We start from the raw sequence: 17,404 nt of genomic DNA on the forward strand, positions 1-17,404 counted from the left end.
ATAGCAGTGACACCAGGCTTCACTTTCTAATGGTGCACAGATGAGTCAGATGACCTCAGTGATATGAAGTTTTAAAAAAAAATCACTGAGGAACCATCAAAACATAATTTTGAGGATGTGGCACAGTCTATTTCAACATTTTAGATATGGGGGAAAAAAAGCTAATTTAGTAAAAGAAGAGATATTAAAGCAGTTACGGAATATAGAACAGGGTCTGATCAGGTAGCCATCCATGTCAACTGACAAATCAGAGTGAGAAATAGTATTCCTTGTTTCGCTTGAGAATATTACTGGTCATTTGATTTAATTCATACATGCATTTAAAAAGTTTGTGGGGACTGGGGAGAAGACAGTGAGTCTGGAGCTATACAACTTTCAGCATGTCATCAGCATGATAGTGAAACCTGAGTTCTTGCTGACAAATTATGTAACCGAGAGGAAGCAACCAAGAGTGAAGATGCCACAAAGTGTCAGAAAGTACTCAATGTTAACTTCTTGTTTATAGAATAAAAACAATTTCCCTCTTGCATCCATGCTGTTGGTCTGAATATCAGTACAAGACCACGGATTGTAGAATATTAAGTACAGCAGTACTCTTACTTGTGTGATATGGTTTAAATAAAAAAGTAACCCCCCCCCCACACAGCAAAAAGTTTGTGTTCGAAATAAACATTGAAATGAACAATGTGCTTTTGCAATGCTTCTTATTTTCCACTCAGTTGTCTTGTGACATATAGCATGATACAAGGGGAAATCCTGAATCATTTCTGCATTTTTTATTTCATCACAGATATATGTTGAAACAGTCAGTTGACAACAGACAATTGCACATCATCTCACTTATGAAAGCATGATATTCTGGTTTTCTAGATGGATGGGTCCTTGAATGTAGTCTGTGGCATTTTATTGCACATTTCCCACTTTCTTGTTCAGCGGGTGAAAAATGTTAGTCTGATCACTTAAAATAATAGTACTCTCCTCAACAAGCTGCATGAACCAACACTCTAAAAAATGCTGGGTTAAAAATAACCCAAGTTGGGTTGAAAATGGACTAACCCACAACTGGGTTGTTTTAACCCAGCGATTGGGTTGTTTTAAGCAAACATTTAACCCAACCACTGGGTTTAAACAACCCAATTGCTGGGTTAGTCCATTTTCAACCCAACTTGGGTTATTTTTAACCCAGCATTTTTTAGAGTGAAGGTATCATTCATGTCCATAGCACAAATGGTGTGGAAGTTTAATATCATTAGGGGTTTATTCAAATATCTAACACTAAATATGAACAATAGTAACAGTGATGCTTTTTTCTTAGCAGAAAGTAAGCTAATTTAATTGTCAAAATCTTTCTAGAAGACCTTAAATTATTAAGGTCTTCATTGCTGTTCTCTCAGGTTAATGTAATACGGATCAGTCTCCAGTGTCTGAACGTGGTCTGTAGTGTGAGCTCTTTGCTTTACATTGTTAGAAGAGTATAAAGCTTGCACTGCTGCTGCTGTAGCAAAGAGAAACATCAGAGCCGCCAGTCCAACACTACCGAACATCAACACTTGCTCCACCACATTCACATGGACAGCACCTGAAGATGAACAAACAATTTAAATGTACTTCACAACATAGGAGATATTCCGGCCTACAATGACAACTTGACTTTTTTCATCAGTGAATCAAACTGAAATTTTACATAAGAATGCTCCTAAATACATTTCTTGAAAAATTCTTAAGAAGTATGTGAGATGATTTGTTTAACAACATCATTGGAGAAATTTCTTTCTGGGAACATTTTAGCCTTGAGAAGAAAAAAAGATATCAGGGAGGGTGAGGAGATTGGATGATTTCTTCTTCTTAATAACCCGTAGTATTTCCATCAGTCAAATATCACAATAGTAATCTCTTACATATAGCTAGCATTATAATGTTTAATGCCTAAAGTTTAAAACAACTCAATAAATTCAACATCTTATCTTACCTTGCTTTTTTTTTAGGTGCTTTGAACAAAAGAGTATTCTTAAAAAGATCATTCATAAGAAGCACAAAATATGGTAATATGTATTTATAACATTTTTAAAATAGACAATAAAAACATAATAACAAGAAGAATATGTGGTGACTCTGGTCCCAGGAAGGCACAACTTTCCATTTAAAAAGCAGGTTTTCATTTGAGACAGTTGAGTAATATTATTTTTCAGTAACCCTTTTAGATTCATATATCCTCATTTATTTTATCACAGTGCAAACGTTCATAATGAGGCGGTGAAAATATAAATTAACACATTAATGATGCTCTGGAGTCCGGATAGTCCTGAATTCCATCAAAACAAACAGACACACAAAACACAACAGCTGTGGAGCATTTGCTTTGATTTCATGGAAAAATTTGAAATGAGTTAAGCAGCAGTTCAAATTTAAGAGTGATAGCCTTTATTGCTTACTGACCTTTGAGACATTCAGTCAGATCTTCAATGTTCTGTTCATCAGCTGTATAAATAATACAAATAACATAAGTATTAAATGCAACAAAGTAAAATTCTGTTCTCATCGATTAATTCATAATCTCAGTGAAATAATTGTCATCATAATTTTTGTCAATGTAATTTTTTCACTGACGAAAACGAGGCGATTTGAAAACGAGGTGATTTGAAAACAAGGTGATTCGAAAACAAGGTGTTTTTTTAGTCCGTGGGTTAATTGAGCAGGTTTTGTTACGCAAACCTGGGAACCCTGATCCAGTTAAAACTGATGTGTTGCGTGATAGATAAAAGCTGCATCCAATTGCGTCACAGCGGCACAATGAAGGCTGTCCCCATTTGAGGGCTCCTTCAAATGCGGCCTCCAAATGCGTCCTTTGTTTCCTGTGCAATGATACAACAGATGGATCCTTTGCGGTCACTAAGAATTATGTCAAACAAAATGATGTCAAATTGTCCATTTTGGCAAGTATTCGCGTAAACACAGTCGGTTATGTCTTAAGTGAACATAAACAGTTTTGGATGTGTCCATATATTGGATCCGTGCAATCGTCCTTAAAGTGACCGCAGCCTAATAAACCTGCTTCTGGCTGTCATTAATGTTAATCAAACAATAAAAGAAAAAGAGAAATTCACGCAATGCTCTTGACTGAATACGTTTCATAGCTTTAACACTAGAACTGCCACGGGGTAAAATTTACCCATGGCTGTTTTTCAAATGTACATAAAAGATTAAACATAAAGTCTCCCAGTCACTGACTTTTACAAAAAATGTGTTATCTACAATCCCCTGTTGTTAAAAATTGTTTAGATAAAACCAGATTTAAAAACAGGGCATTTATACCTATCAGCGCCAGTCAAATTTATGACTAACAGACAAACTTCAGTTAGGTAAAGAATCCTAAAAAATGACCCCCACTAAATAAGAATCATAAGCTGAAGTGTTGTAAAATACATGAAGCCTGCTTTTTAATAGGCTTTATAGGTTTTATAGGTTGAGAGTGACTCTTGAAGGACCAGCACCACATCCTCTAGTACCACTGTTTGAAGAATTCATCTTCCAGAATCTGGCAGTACGTTTTGGGAGTTCATTTTAGTCCATCCTGAAGTCCGTTTTGCAGAGATGGACTAAAAATGAACTCCCAAAACGTACTGCCAGATTCTGGAAGATGAATTCTTATTTTTTAGGATTCTTTACCTAACTGAAGTCTCTGAGATCCTGACACCTTGCACTTCTGGAGACTCCAGGTAGGTTGCAGCTTTGGAAAATGGTGGCGCTGGAGACTAAAGGGTTCCTGATGGTTTCACCCTTAATTCTTCACCTTAATTCTTAATTCTTTTGCAGTTAACAGGTGTCTTTTCTTCACCACCTGATTTTGTCAGATCCTGCTGACCCAACGAGCATTTCACTGTCCAATGGTCATGCCTTAACTGCAATGTCTAGTATTGCATTAGTATTGCATCCTTCTCATGGGCATTTAATACTTTTTGACTTTTCAGTCTGAGTTAAATCTCTTTTTTGGCTCAATTTATCTGTAAAAGAAAACATGCCTAATAATTCTGCACACCTGAATATAAGGTGTTTTTCATTTCCAGCCTTCATGAACAATTATATATCACTTATACATTATTAAATACTAAATCAATAGTAGTTATTAGGATTACTGTGGTTTGGAATTGGTCAAATGTGCCTGGAAAAAAAATATGATCAGAAAATCAACGTGCCTAATAATTCTGCACTCCCTGTATAATGTAATGAATAATTTTTTTTTCATGATTACAGCAATATTGGTGTTGTTCTCTTATTCAAATTATAAATGATATAACTAGGCTATACAAATTAATAATTAATTAGGTGAAACTGTGCGCTTAGATTTGTCGTTGCACATGCCAGTGGATTATTATAATCGTTCTTTATTGTCTATTTAGGGTATTTTAGTCATTTAAATAACATGGGTTATCTTAATATGAGATTAATGACATTTTATTATAATATAACACCACTCAAATATGTATTTATTTCCCTCAAATTCTCATTGTCATTGCAGGCTGATTTAGCCTATTCACCACAAACACAAAACAACAGGACAAAAACATAGTTGATGACTAAAAATAATAATTTCATGACTCTATACATTACTTTGTGAAGACAGTGGCATAATACAGTGATATATTAAGTTTTTTAGCCGTTTCAAAACAGTAATCATCTGTATGGGTAAATTTTACCCGCTGGCGGTTTTAGGTATACAGCGACCCCTGGCGGTTCTAGTGTTACATTTTACATTTATGCATTTGGCAGACGCTTTTATCCAAAGCAACTTACAATGCATTCAAGGAACACATTTTTTTATATTTTGTCAGTTCTTGCTTTCCCTGGGAATTGAACCCATGACCTTGGCATTGCTAGCGCCACACTCTACTGTTTGAGCTACAGGAAAGCACGATGTTAAAGGGATAGTTCACCCAAAAATGAAAATTCTGTCATCCTTTTCTCTCCCTCAAGTTGTTCCATACCTGTATGAGTTTCTTTCTTCTGCTGAACACAAAAAAATATATTTTGAAGAATGTTTGTAACAAATCAGATTTTTTCCCTACTATGGTAGTCAATGGTTGCTCTATCTGCTTAATTACAAACATTCTTCAAAATATCTTCTTTTGTGTTCAGCAGAACAAAAAGGTTTGGAACAACTTGAGGGTGAGTAAATGATGACAGAATTTTCATTTTTGGGTGAACTATCCCTTTAATAAGGATTATTCTATATTTTATTTATAAATTATGTAACGACTGAGACGAATCATAGCCAAAGCCCTTAAAACAGAATTTCTTGCATTAATTTAAAGACAAATTGATCTATGAACATGCATCCCAGAACATTGTGTGTTTGATTATTACTGTCTTGTGTAGTGTCTCTCGTATGGCATTTTGTTTTTATGCATGTTTTAAGATAGAACCAGCAGTTAATGTAACCTCAGCTATACCTTGTTTGGTGTCTACGGAGTTGTACTTTGATGATGTGAATGATTGTGTATAAGATATGTCGATACCTGTGTAACATATTAGTATTACAAGAATCTTTAATAGTTTCTTCATCAGCAACCAATCTAGTTACATATGCAAACGATCTGCTTGAGACAAAGGTTTGTAAAACTGTCCCTCCGAAAGCCTAAGTACGATTGGCTCACTGACCCCTAGAAGGAGAAGCCATCTTCAGAGGTTAAAAGGCCACACAGATCCCACTTCTCCTGGTTGCTGTGCGTGTGTGGGACTGGAAACCCGGTGTGACCACACGGCCGCAGGCTCGCAGGCCCAACACCTCAAGTCATGTGGAACTTGCTCGTCTATGGCAGAGTCGAACTAACCATGCAAGTTCATCATATCTTCTTCAGTCAATGCAGAATAAATCAATTGCAACTTCAACATCATCGACTCACAGAACCATCAAATCAGGAATTTTACAAATCTTAAAATCCTCTTAATGAGGTGCTTTGAAAATAACAAGCTGATGGTTCTTTTCTTGGGTAATGACTCTTTTCTATAGCTTAATTTCCATTTTCCGGTTTCATTCTGTCACTTTCCATCTTACCCATGTATGTGTGATTGTGTGTATGCATTAGTTGTGTTCGTGATTTACTTAAAGGGATAGTTCACCCAAAAATGAAAATTAGCCCATTATTTACTCACCCTCAAGTCATCTTAGGTGTATATGACATTCTTCTTTCAAACAAATAAAATCAGAGTTATATTACAAAAGTCCAGGCTAATCCAAGCATTAGAATTTGATTCATAGTTGCTCTGTTTTTGAAGTCCATAAAAAGTGCATTTGTCCATCAAATAACATGCTCCACGCAGCTCTGGGGCGTTATTAAAGGCCTTCTGAAGCGAATCGATGTGTTTGTGTAATAAAAATATCCATTTTTAAAACTTTATCAAGTAAACTTTCGACCGACCGCCTTCCCTGTTCAATTTATGGAAAAATTGTTGAAAGTTCCCCTGCCGATCGAAAGACTAGCGCGACTAGGTACGTTTGTCATGACGTCACGTACGCATCTTTAGTTTCACTTTCAACGTTCAACACTTTTCCATGGAAGGCGGTCGGTCGAAAGTTTACATTATAAAGTTTTAAATATGAATATTTTTCTTACACAAACGCGTCAATTCGCTTCAGAAGGCCTTTATTAACACCCCGGAGCCGTTATTTGACGGAAAAATTCACTTTTTATGGACTTCAAAAACAGAGCAACTATGAATCAAATTCTAATGCTTGGATTAGCCAGGACTTTTGTAATATAACTCTGATTTTATTCGTCTGAAAGAAGAATGTAATATACACCTAACTTGGGGGTGAGTAAATTACGGGCTAATTTTCATTTTGGGTGAACTATCCCTTTAATAAAACTTGCACGCAATGCATATTTGATTCTGATTCTCTGCTTGCAACATCCTCAATTTAATGATTTATGGTCTTGTTACACACTCCAAGCACTTCCTGCTAGGAAATAATCATTTCCCTTTCGTTCAGTCACTACGACGTACGTTAGTGACTAACGAATGGGGGTTTCGCTTAGAAGCCAATCATCTTCATCGTATTCAACAGCGCCCAATGGCAGTGCCAATGCCATGGGCATGCGGAATTTGCATGCGTAACTCCGCCCCACCTCGTGGGTATATAAGGAAGTACGCTGCGAACATCGCATTATGTTTCTGCTTTGGAGCCAAGAGGATCTCTTCACTCCTACAAGCCTGAATTCTGAAGTCTTCTCTTCAGTCTTCGAGAGACCAGCGGTTCTCCAGGGTGTTGGTGTTACGGCGCGTTCCAGCGATCTCATGCTGCCTGCCTGCTGATCTGTGCAGTGATCTGCAACAGCTGTGTGTGTGTTTCCCTGGGCGCTTCGGCACTCTGCAGAGCTTTCCTCTCACAAAAAGAGCTTGCGCGTGGCACGTCTTTTTCAAGACGGTTCGCCCGTGCACTTCCGGGTGCGATCGATCTCCGTTGCTGTCTATGGGCACATTCACTGCTCGATGTGTTTGGGCTTCAGCACGTTCGGGCAGTGTTTGTGGATGCGTCATGTTCCCACTGCGGGAACGTGACCATCGCGATGTTGCGGTCGAGACTCAGTGATCTCCGTGAGGAGAGAGAGTCCCCTCTGCCACACCCCAATCTACCGTCTCCGAGTGAGGCGGTACTTTGGCTGGTGGCCAGGGTGACCTGAGTGCGGTGCCGTGGTATTAAGAACCCCGACGATCATTCCTCGGGCCACGCCCCCTCTTGCACATTGCTTAAACCCGCGAGTGTTGGACTGAAACAGCGGCCCGTCTCTGACGCCTCGTTCGTTTCGTTCACGCTCCAGATAGCAGTGAGATGTCGATCGCCGCATCCCAAGGTGGGCTGGAGTCCTTTGGGGATGACGATTAGGAGTTGTGCTCCGCCTCCGGGTGTGTCAGCGCTGCCTGATCCGACCTAAGGTTGACAGCCATGTTATCTCGGGCAGCCGCGAGTCTCGCGCTGGTGTGGAACTCCGCCCAGTCGCGAGTGCTCGTGGTTGCGCGATTGGTTTTTTGGGGACGGCACCCGACAGCTGTTGGGCCCCGCCCCCAATGCCTTTCGCTCCCGAGGTGCATGAGGAGATCACGCGGTCCTGGAAGTCCCCGTGCTTCCCGCGATCGTTTGGTGGCCTCCTCCACCTTCTCTGCCCTTGATGGGGCCGCGGCCTAGGGTACACTGGGGCCCCCTCACCCCCACTGTTGAACTCTCTGTTGCGCACTACGGTGTCCACAGAGGGCTTGACGTGGCGTGGTGTGGCTGTCCTAAGCACCCTCCCAAAGCCTGTGGGCTCGTCTACTTCGGTGGCGTGGTCCTGCAGAGCTACGGGCAGGCCGCCGCCCCGTTGCACATGCACAAGGGTGGAGCCGACCCAGGGCTCTTCATTGAGCTGCGTGCCGCGACTGATCCCGCCCCCGGGCGGTGAAGGTGGCCACACGCTCCCTGGGTCGGGAGATGTCCACAGCTGTGGTCCGGGAGAACACCTGGCCTTACCTGGTGATTTGGAGGACGTTGAGTGGGCCCGCCCCCTCAACTCACCCATATCCCAGGCTGGCCTCTTCGGCGGCGCGGCTGGGAACTGCGCCCAACAGTTCTCGGCCGCCCCAGAGCAGACTGAGGCTGTAACACGTACTGCCCCGGCGGCCAGCTGCTGCACCAGCCGCCGGCTCAGTCGCCTCAGTCCGCTCGCCGCCGAGGGTGCCCTCCCTCCTCCCGCCCGGCCCCAGCAGCAGCCTTCACCCGGGCCGCGCCGTGGAGGTGGTTGAGGATGACGCCTAGTCCGCTCCCCAGCCTGGTTAAACGCCACGCTGGAAGTGGACAACTCAGAGATGGGTTCCAGTTCTTCCCAGGGGATGGTAGCAGGGCCTCTCCTTCCCCCGGTGGAGGGCCGGGGGAAAATCCTTCCGCTGCTGGCCCCCGGGCTAGCAGCGCTTGGGAAGAACTCATGTTCCTGTCTCTGAGAACCCAGAGACCGGTGATGACAGTGCGCGCCACCCACGGGTCCCGCCACTCGCATCCCTCTCTGTCGCCAGCCTCCTGGCAGAGCAGACCCCAGTGGAACGCGCGTCCTTCCCTGGTCTCCTCTGTCAGGACGCAGCCGTTAACCGCACCCCCACACCGGGACGCCCAACAGCCTCCCTTGTCCGGGTCGGTAACGCTGCATCGCTGCCCCACTCCGGGTACACCTGTAGTCCGATTGACCCCGCTGGTGCAGTTCCTGGGAGCCTGGCTTCAGATTCCAGGGCTGTCCCGCTGGGTCGCGAAGACAGTCAGGTGCGGCTACGCGATTCAGTTCGCGCAGGTTCCTCCCCGCTTTCGGGGAGTCCGTTCCACTATGATCGGGGCTAATGCCCCCGTCATGCGAGCGGAGGTTGCCACCCTACTGGCGAAGGGTGCGATCGAACCTGTCCCTCCAGCCGAGGTGAATTCCGGGTGTTACAGCCCGTACTTCATTGTACCCATAAAGACCGGTGGGTTGATCCTGGACCTGCGCGTCTTGAACCGTTACCTCCACCGGTTTCCGTTCAAGATGTTGACAGCGAAACGCCTTTTCGAAAGCGTTCGTCCAGTCGATTGGTTGCAGCGATCGACCTGAAGGACGCCTACTTCCATGTCTCCATTCTACCTCGACACAGACCGTTCCTACGGTTTGCTTTCGAGGGGCGGGCATATCAGTACGCAGTTCTACCATTCGGGCTATCTCTGTCCCCTCGCGTCTTTACGAAGATTGCCGAGGCAGCCCTTGCGCCCCTTCGGCAGCACGGGGTTCGCATCCTGAATTACCTCGACGACTGGCTTACTGGGTCACTCTCGAGAGCAGGTTTGCGGACACAGAGATTTGGTGCTCCATCACCTAGCCCGTCTGGGCCTTCGGGTCAACTGGGAGAAGAGCAAACTTTGCCCCGCGCAGAGGATCTCTTTTCTCGGTATGGATCGACTCGGTCGCCATGTGCGCGCTGCTTTCGAGCGAGCGCGCGCAGTCTCTGCTGACTTCCCTTCGACAAGTCGAGGGCAAGAGTGCGGTTCCACTGAAACTGTTTCAGAGGCTCCTGGGGCATATGGCATCTGCAGCCGCGGTAACGCCGCTCGGATTGCTTCATATGAGACCGCTTCAGCACGGGCTACGCGATCGAGTCCCGAGATGGGCATGGCGGTCTGGCACGCTCCGGGTACAAGTGACTCGGGCCTGCTTACAGACTCTCTCCCCGTGGTCGAACCTCAGCTTTCTACGGACCCGAGTGTCCTTAGAACGAGTTTCCAGGCATCTTGTTGTATCAACAGATGCATCATCCACGGGCTGGGGTGCCATGTGCAATGGACAAGCAGCCACGGGCTCCTGGATAGGACCCCAGTGCCTTCTGCATGTCAATTGCCTCGAGTTGCTGGCAGTACGGTTCGCCCTGCACCGCTTCCGAGCGTTGCTGAAGGGTCAACATGTACTAGTCAGGACAGACGACACGGCCGGGCGGTCTACGCTCCCGCCGTATGTCTCAACTCGCCCGCCATCTCGTTTTATGGAGTCAGAAGCATCTGAGGTCCCTTCATGCTGTCCACATCCTGGGAGTCCTGAACCGTGCAGCCTCGAGCTCTCACGGCTTCAGCCTCTTCCTGGAGAATGGAGACTCCATCCCCAGACGGCCCAGCTGATATGGGAACGGTTCGGTGACGCACAAGTAGTCCTGTTGCCTCCCAGGACTCTTCCCATTGCTCCCTGTATTATTCCCTGACCTATGGTCGGCACGGATGCACTGGCGCACAGCTGGTCGTCGGGGCTACGCTATTATGTGTTTCCCCCAGTGAGCCTTCTCGCACAGGTACTGTGCAAGATCAGGGAGGACAAGGAGCAGGTCATGTTGGTCGCCCCGTTGGCACGGCCGGACCTGGTTCTCAGAACTGCTACTCCTTGCGACAGCCCCTCCCTGGCCTATTCCTCTGAGACTCCTCAGAGACGGGGCACCTTTTGGCACCCGCATCCAGCGTTCTGGAAGCTCCACGTGTGGCTTCTGGACGGGACGCGGCTGGTTTGAGTAGCCCTCCACCTGCGGTGGTCGCTACCATCACTTCCGCTAGGGCAGAGTCTACACGACACCTCTATGCGTTGAAGTGGGACCTCTTCGTCACATGGTGCTCTTCCCGCCAGGAAGACCCCTGGAAATGCCCGATCGGGTCTGTGCTTCGTTTCTCCAGGAGGGGGTGGGACGAAGGCTGTCTCCTTCCACCCTTAAGTGTACGTGGCCGCAATATCTGCCTACCACGATCTCCTGGGAGACAATAAGGTAAGTAGCAGCACGACCTGATCATCAGGTTCCTGAGGGGGGCGAGGAGACTGAATCTTCCTCGCTCTCCTCTCGTTCCCTCTTGGGACCTCTCAGTAGTCTTAAGTGCTCTGTAGAGGCCTCCCTTGAGCCTTTGCGGTCGGCCGAGATTAAGCTCTTGTCTATGAAGACGGCTCTGCTGACCGCATTGGCCTCGCTTAAGAGGGTCGGGGACCTGCAAGCATTTTCGGTTGACGAAGCGTGCCTTGAGTTCGGGCCGGCTAACTCTCACGTGATCCTGAGACCCCGGCTCGGATATGTGCCCAAGGTTCCTACCACTCCGTTCCGAGATCAGGTGGTGAACCTGCAAGCGCTGCCTTTGGAGGAGGCAGACCCAGCCTTGGCATTGCTCTGTCCAGTACGCGCTCTCCGCGCCTACGTAGACATGACGCAGTGTTTCAGGACCTCAGACCAGCTCTTTGTCTGTTATGGTGGAGAGCGGAAGGGAAGCGCTCTCTCAAAGCAGAGGCTGTCTCACTGGATAGTGGACACCATTGTTTTGGCATACCAGCAGCAAGGCCGACCATGTCCCCTTGGTGTGAGGGCACACTCCACCCGGAGTGTGGCCTCCTCTTGGGCTCTAGCGCATGGCGCCTCGCTAACAGACATCTGCAGAGCTGCAGGCTGGGCGACACCCAACACATTCGCCAGATTCTACAATCTCCGAGTGGAGCCAGTGTCCGACTATGTACTCGCCCCTACGGGTGGCCGGTAATGGGCCAGGCTCAGGTGTCTTCGCTTGCTCGCCATTCCACTCCCATGACTGGATACGTGCGATATTTTCCTCAGGTGAGCTCCCCGAGAGCCCTGAGCTCCTCCAGCACTGTCGACGCCGACATCAGTTCAGTCTGCCCTTTCGAGCCCAGACCCTCATGTCCGGCCAGGTGCTCCGTGTGCATGGTTCCCCTCTGGCGACCCCCACACGAGTATTCCCACCGTAAGCCTCCTCAGTGAGCAGGTGTCTTTCCCTTGGCAAGTCCCTGCCACCCCTAGGGTTAAAAATCCACCTTCGGCTGGTACCCTAGAGATCTTCCATATGCAACCCTCAGCGGGTCATATGTGTATTCTCTAAGTCCTCCCTACGGTAGGCACCTTGGCATTCCCTCACTGGGATATGCTTCCCAGTGTACCTTGGTAATCCTGTGATAAGTGGGAGTCCTAGGGCCTTAAGTGGCGGGATCTCACACTTACGCAGGGCACTGGATGACAGCTGAGTGGCGCTGTTTTACAGGTTCCCCCATTCGTTAGTCACTAACGTACGTCGTAGTGACTGAACGAAAGGGAACGTCCGGTTACGTATGTAACCCTCGTTCCCTGAGGAGGGAACGGAGACGTACGTTTCCTTAGCCACGTCAGCTGTGCTGCCTGGAACGCGGAGTTCAGTCTTGGCTCCTGCAGCAGTAACATAATGCGATGTTCGCAGCGTACTTCCTTATATACCCACGAGGTGGGGCGGAGTTACGCATGCAAATTCCGCATGCCCATGGCATTGGCACTGCCATTGGGCGCTGTTGAATACGATGAAGATGATTGGCTTCTAAGCGAAACCCCCATTCGTTAGTCACTAACGTACGTCTCCGTTCCCTCCTCAGGGAACGAGGGTTACATACGTAACCGGACGTTTTCTGTGGCCATGAAAAATACCCTTTTCTTAGAATTAATAATCAATACTGTGTTCTTTGGACGAACTGATAAATTAACTGTAATATTAATTTAGCTACATCAAATTAATTAGATTAACTGATCCAAATATTCATAATTAATCATAAAAAGCTATGATTAATTATTCATATTTCCTCTTTGAGTGAATTTGCTACAATATATACAAATAAATATGTCTGCTTGAAAGTATGAAGAATGTTGTATGCAAGTCGTTATAAAGAATGCATACATAATTAATTGAAAAAAAAAGTTCTTTATGAGAAGTGGTTTTATTTCATTTTAAGATAAATAAAGACATGGTATGTCACTTTATTTAGTTAAATCTGTGTCTGTATTGCATGTTCATACCTTACTATTCATATTAACAGATTAATAGATGTTTTGTCCAGGAGTATATGAGTTTAGGGAAATACTAAACTGATGCATTACAATTTAACAAAATTCATTAGATTTTAGTCGACTAAATCTGTAATGTTCACAACGCGACCAAATACAGAAACGCACCGCAAATATTCAGAACACAACCAAATACAGAAACGTGCTGCAAAAGTTCACAACACAACCAAATACAGAAACGCTTTGCAAATACTCACAACACAACCAAATACAGAAACGCGTTGCAAAATCACATTATGAAATAAATGTGCACTTTTTAAATAAATTAAAAAAAAATGTGCACACCAGGGTGACTAGGAACATGAAAATGTCTAGCTATGACGTCTTGTTTCACAGGAGTATAAATATGAGGAAACATAAAGGCCAAATTCCCTTAAACATTCATTACAATGAAAAATATAGTTCTGATGTGCAGCATGAGATTGTTGAGCTTCACAAAATAGAAAGTGGCTTTAGGAAAATAGCTAAAACATTGGAAATGTCCACCATCAGGCCAATAATTAAGAAGTTCCAATCAACTAAAGATGTTACGAATCTGCCTGGAAGAGGACGTGTGTCTATATTGTCTTAATGCATGGCGAGGAGGAAAGTTTGAGTGGCCAAAGACTCTCCAAGGATCACATATGGAGAACTGCAGAGATTAGTTTAGTCTTGGGGTCAGAAAGCCTCAAAATTTTTTAAAATAAATAAAAATAAAACAACCCCTTCATCACCACATGTTGTTTAGGAGGGGTTCAATAAAAATCCTTCTTGCTCATCCAGAAATAAACTCCAGCATATTCAGTTGTCAGACACGACTGGAAATTCAAAAGGGACCTGGTTCTGTCATCAGATGAAACTATAAAAAAAACTTTTTGGCAGCAAACCCACCAGATGGGTTTGGTGCAAACAGGGATAAAAAGTACCCCATGTCCACGGTTAAAATACTGCTGGATCTTTAATGTTGTGGCCCTATTTTTTTTTTGCTGGAGGTCCAGGACATCTTGTTCAAATACATGGTATCATGGATTCTAGCGAATACCAAGATATAAAAAAAACTAAACCTGACGGCCTCTGCTAGAAATCTTATAATGGGCCGTGGTTGGATCTTCCATTAGGACAAAAATCCAAAACAAACATCAAAATCAACAAGCTTCTGTGATGACCATCCCAGTTCCCTGACATGAACCCTGTAGAAGATTAGTGGGTTGAACTGAGGAGAAGACGCTCCAACATGGAGCTGGGAATCTGAAGGATCTGGAGAGATTCTGTATGGAAGAATGGTCTCTGATATCTTGTCAAGTGTTCTCCAAACTCATCAGGTATTATAGAACAAGACTCTGTTATCTTGTTGAGCTGTTATCTTGGCAAAAGGAGGTTGCAAAAAATATTTCATAAAAGGGTGCCAATAATTATGGGCAACGTGTTTTTGGAGAAAAGCATTTATTTCATAATATGATTTACCCCCCATTTTTTCATTTGTTTTACTTCAATGAAAGGTTAGATTTTTGTGATTTAAAAAAAAAAAAAAAAGATCAAAAGGATTAACATTGATTTATAGAATCAATTGATGATATATTTATTTTTTACTGCCATATTTGATCATATTTACTAGGGGTGCCAATAATTCTGACCACAACTGTACTAGCAAAGTAGCTATGTTTTAAAATACATTTTGGTACCAATTCTACCATGTTATTCTACAACATTTAATATATTACATGTGAAACATATACCATATATAAGATTCAAAATTTTGTTTGTTTTCAGTATACATCATGCTGAGGTTATGGTTTCTTACCTGGTTTCACTGTTAGACATGCCACAGGTGTCCCATTGCAATAATACAAGCCTTCATCCCAAAATGAGACAAACCAGATAATCAGAGACAGGTCTGGCAATGTGCTGTGATTGTTATTATTCATGTGTCTGATTATCTCTCCATTATCAGTGCTGAGGATGGACACTTGACGTCCTTTCATATCTCTGCTCCAGGTCACTTTCCCGACCTTTAGGTCACCACAGGGAAGAATAGCCATGCCATTGGGTCGAACTCGCTGGTGCTGTAGAGCTGACATAACACAGCATTACAAATCAACTCATTGAAGACAAGTGCAGTATTAATGGTAAAAAGCAGACATACCATGTGTTGTGAGAATGAATCCATAAAACGAAAGATGGAGTAAACCAGTGACACTCATAGTCTCATAGATGTGATCTGGTTGATGTAATGTCTCTCTGAAACACTGTTCCTCTTTTTCTTTCACTCTTACTCCATGAAACATTTATAGGGTGCTGTAGGTCATGTGGTTGTTCTGAACAGTCATCGTGATTTTCTGTTATTCTCAGAGAAGCAAAGCATTTATAATAACCTTGAAGTATCAATTTGTGATTTAGTCAAAATTCTTTAAACATGATGAGCATTAGTTCATAAAACATGATGACAATCTTAAAGATAATCTTCCTAGTGTCACAGTCATGTTCTGTTTGTTTTGGTTTTGAGTCATCACATGTGTTCCATTGTTCCGTATTCCCGCCACTCATCAGTCACCATGGACACAAACGATCATCACAGCTGTTTTGTCTTTGTGTTAATCATCTCCATGTATTTATGCTGCCTTAATGTGCTCTCGGAATTTTCGTAAATATGAGTTTCCTAGGTAAAAATTGCACATGAAACTCACATTTTGAAACTTGAATGTAATTGTAATATGAGCTTGTAATCACTAACCTGGATGCCAGCCGAACTTAGCCCCGCCCACAACAAAAATGGCATTTGGGGGGTAACATATGTGTTATTTTGGCAGGGCTGCCTGCTAAAATTCGCATTCCTGGGTCTGTATATCACATAATTGGGGTCGCAACACAGTGCAGTTGAGTTCTGTTGACATTTGACAACTAACGTTATGCGTCGCTCCGTTACTCTGATTGGTTGTAGGTCTATCCAATTGAGGTCTTTCCTGGTTCGGTTGAAACACACCCCATAATCACAGCCCAACGGAGCAGTATCAGACTCAAATTCTGACTAGAATTGAGTATGACGACGTCAGGCTACGTAATCACAACTTCAGAAGTCGGAATTATCAAATTTCCGATAGCACGTGAAGTCAGTGTTCCTGCTTGTGTTCCTTCCTGTGTCTGGTAGTGTCTGTGCTTGTGAACACTGGTTTGCATGTTGATTGTTACCTTGGAAATATCTATTAAACATTGTCATATCTTCTAATCGTCTTCAATAGAGTAAATGTTACAGAATACCGGACCCAAAACAACGTAGTGCCGTGTTGGTAGGATTTTCTTTTCTGTTTTTGTGTACAGAAAAGAAAAACGCTTGTTTTCCGTTTTCACCCCTGCGTGCACTATGGACTTTCCAGCTGTAAGACTCATGTGGGAGAAAGCTCTCTCGAGAAGCATTTAGAAGTGTTTCTGGATCTTGCCCATTACTGCCTGTGCACGTTCCTGCAGGTCGGACTCAACGCCGCCACACTGTGCAAGCGGTTCGGGGAGGTTCCTCGAGGGAGCTTTGCTACATATGTGGAGTGGGTGCTGGCGTCCTGCGGATCACAGTTCACTGTCGTAGATGCTGTCAGCCTCAATCCCCGACCCAGGACCCAGCCCAGTACTACCCTTCTGTGAGGAATGGCAGGATGTGCCCACCACAGATGGAGAGAAGACCTCCCAGTCAACAATTTGATCTCACAATGATGTCACTATGAGCTCACAATATTCTCATGGTGCGGTCATAATGTGAGTGTCACAGTGAACTAAAAGTGTAACCACACAGAGCTCTCACTGTGTGCTCATTCTTTGTTCACAACATGAGGTCACTGCACAATCACAGTGCACTCATACTGTGGTGGAAATATGAGGTCACATCACACTCACTGTGTGCTCATACTGTGGTCACTGTGTGCTCATACTGTGATCACTGTGTGCTCATACTGTGATCACTGTGTGCTCATACTGTGGTCACTGTGTGCTCATACTGTGGTCACTGTGTGCTCATACTGTGATCACTGTGTGCTCATACTGTGATCACTGTGTG

General features: G+C 44.4%; 1 protein-coding gene across 3 annotated transcripts; it reads right to left on the minus strand.

The window, feature by feature from the left end:
* Nucleotides 1-755: 755 nt before the first annotated feature.
* On the minus strand, nucleotides 756-15,874 carry LOC307133986 (uncharacterized protein). 3 transcript variants are annotated; one of them, XM_079829406.1, is made up of 5 exons: nucleotides 15,506-15,617; nucleotides 15,164-15,433; nucleotides 2,437-2,478; nucleotides 1,120-1,579; nucleotides 783-1,062 (listed from the first exon to the last, which is right to left on the minus strand). In XM_079829406.1, the coding sequence occupies exons 1-4, from the start codon at nucleotides 15,561-15,563 to the stop codon at nucleotides 1,377-1,379; spliced, it is 573 nt and encodes a 190-aa protein (XP_079685532.1). In that variant the 5' UTR covers nucleotides 15,564-15,617; the 3' UTR covers nucleotides 783-1,062; nucleotides 1,120-1,376. The 3 variants fall into 3 exon arrangements, with proteins under 3 accessions (XP_079685531.1, XP_079685533.1, XP_079685532.1); XM_079829405.1 differs by having other exon boundaries at nucleotides 756-1,579; nucleotides 15,506-15,874; XM_079829407.1 differs by having other exon boundaries at nucleotides 760-1,579; nucleotides 15,164-15,425; nucleotides 15,506-15,577.
* Between the last annotated feature and the right edge of the window lie 1,530 nt (nucleotides 15,875-17,404).

The sequence above is a fragment of the Gobio gobio genome (genome assembly GCF_949357685.1).
Source record: "Gobio gobio genome assembly, chromosome: 11".
In the NCBI taxonomy this organism is placed as follows: Eukaryota; Metazoa; Chordata; class Actinopteri; order Cypriniformes; family Gobionidae; genus Gobio; species Gobio gobio.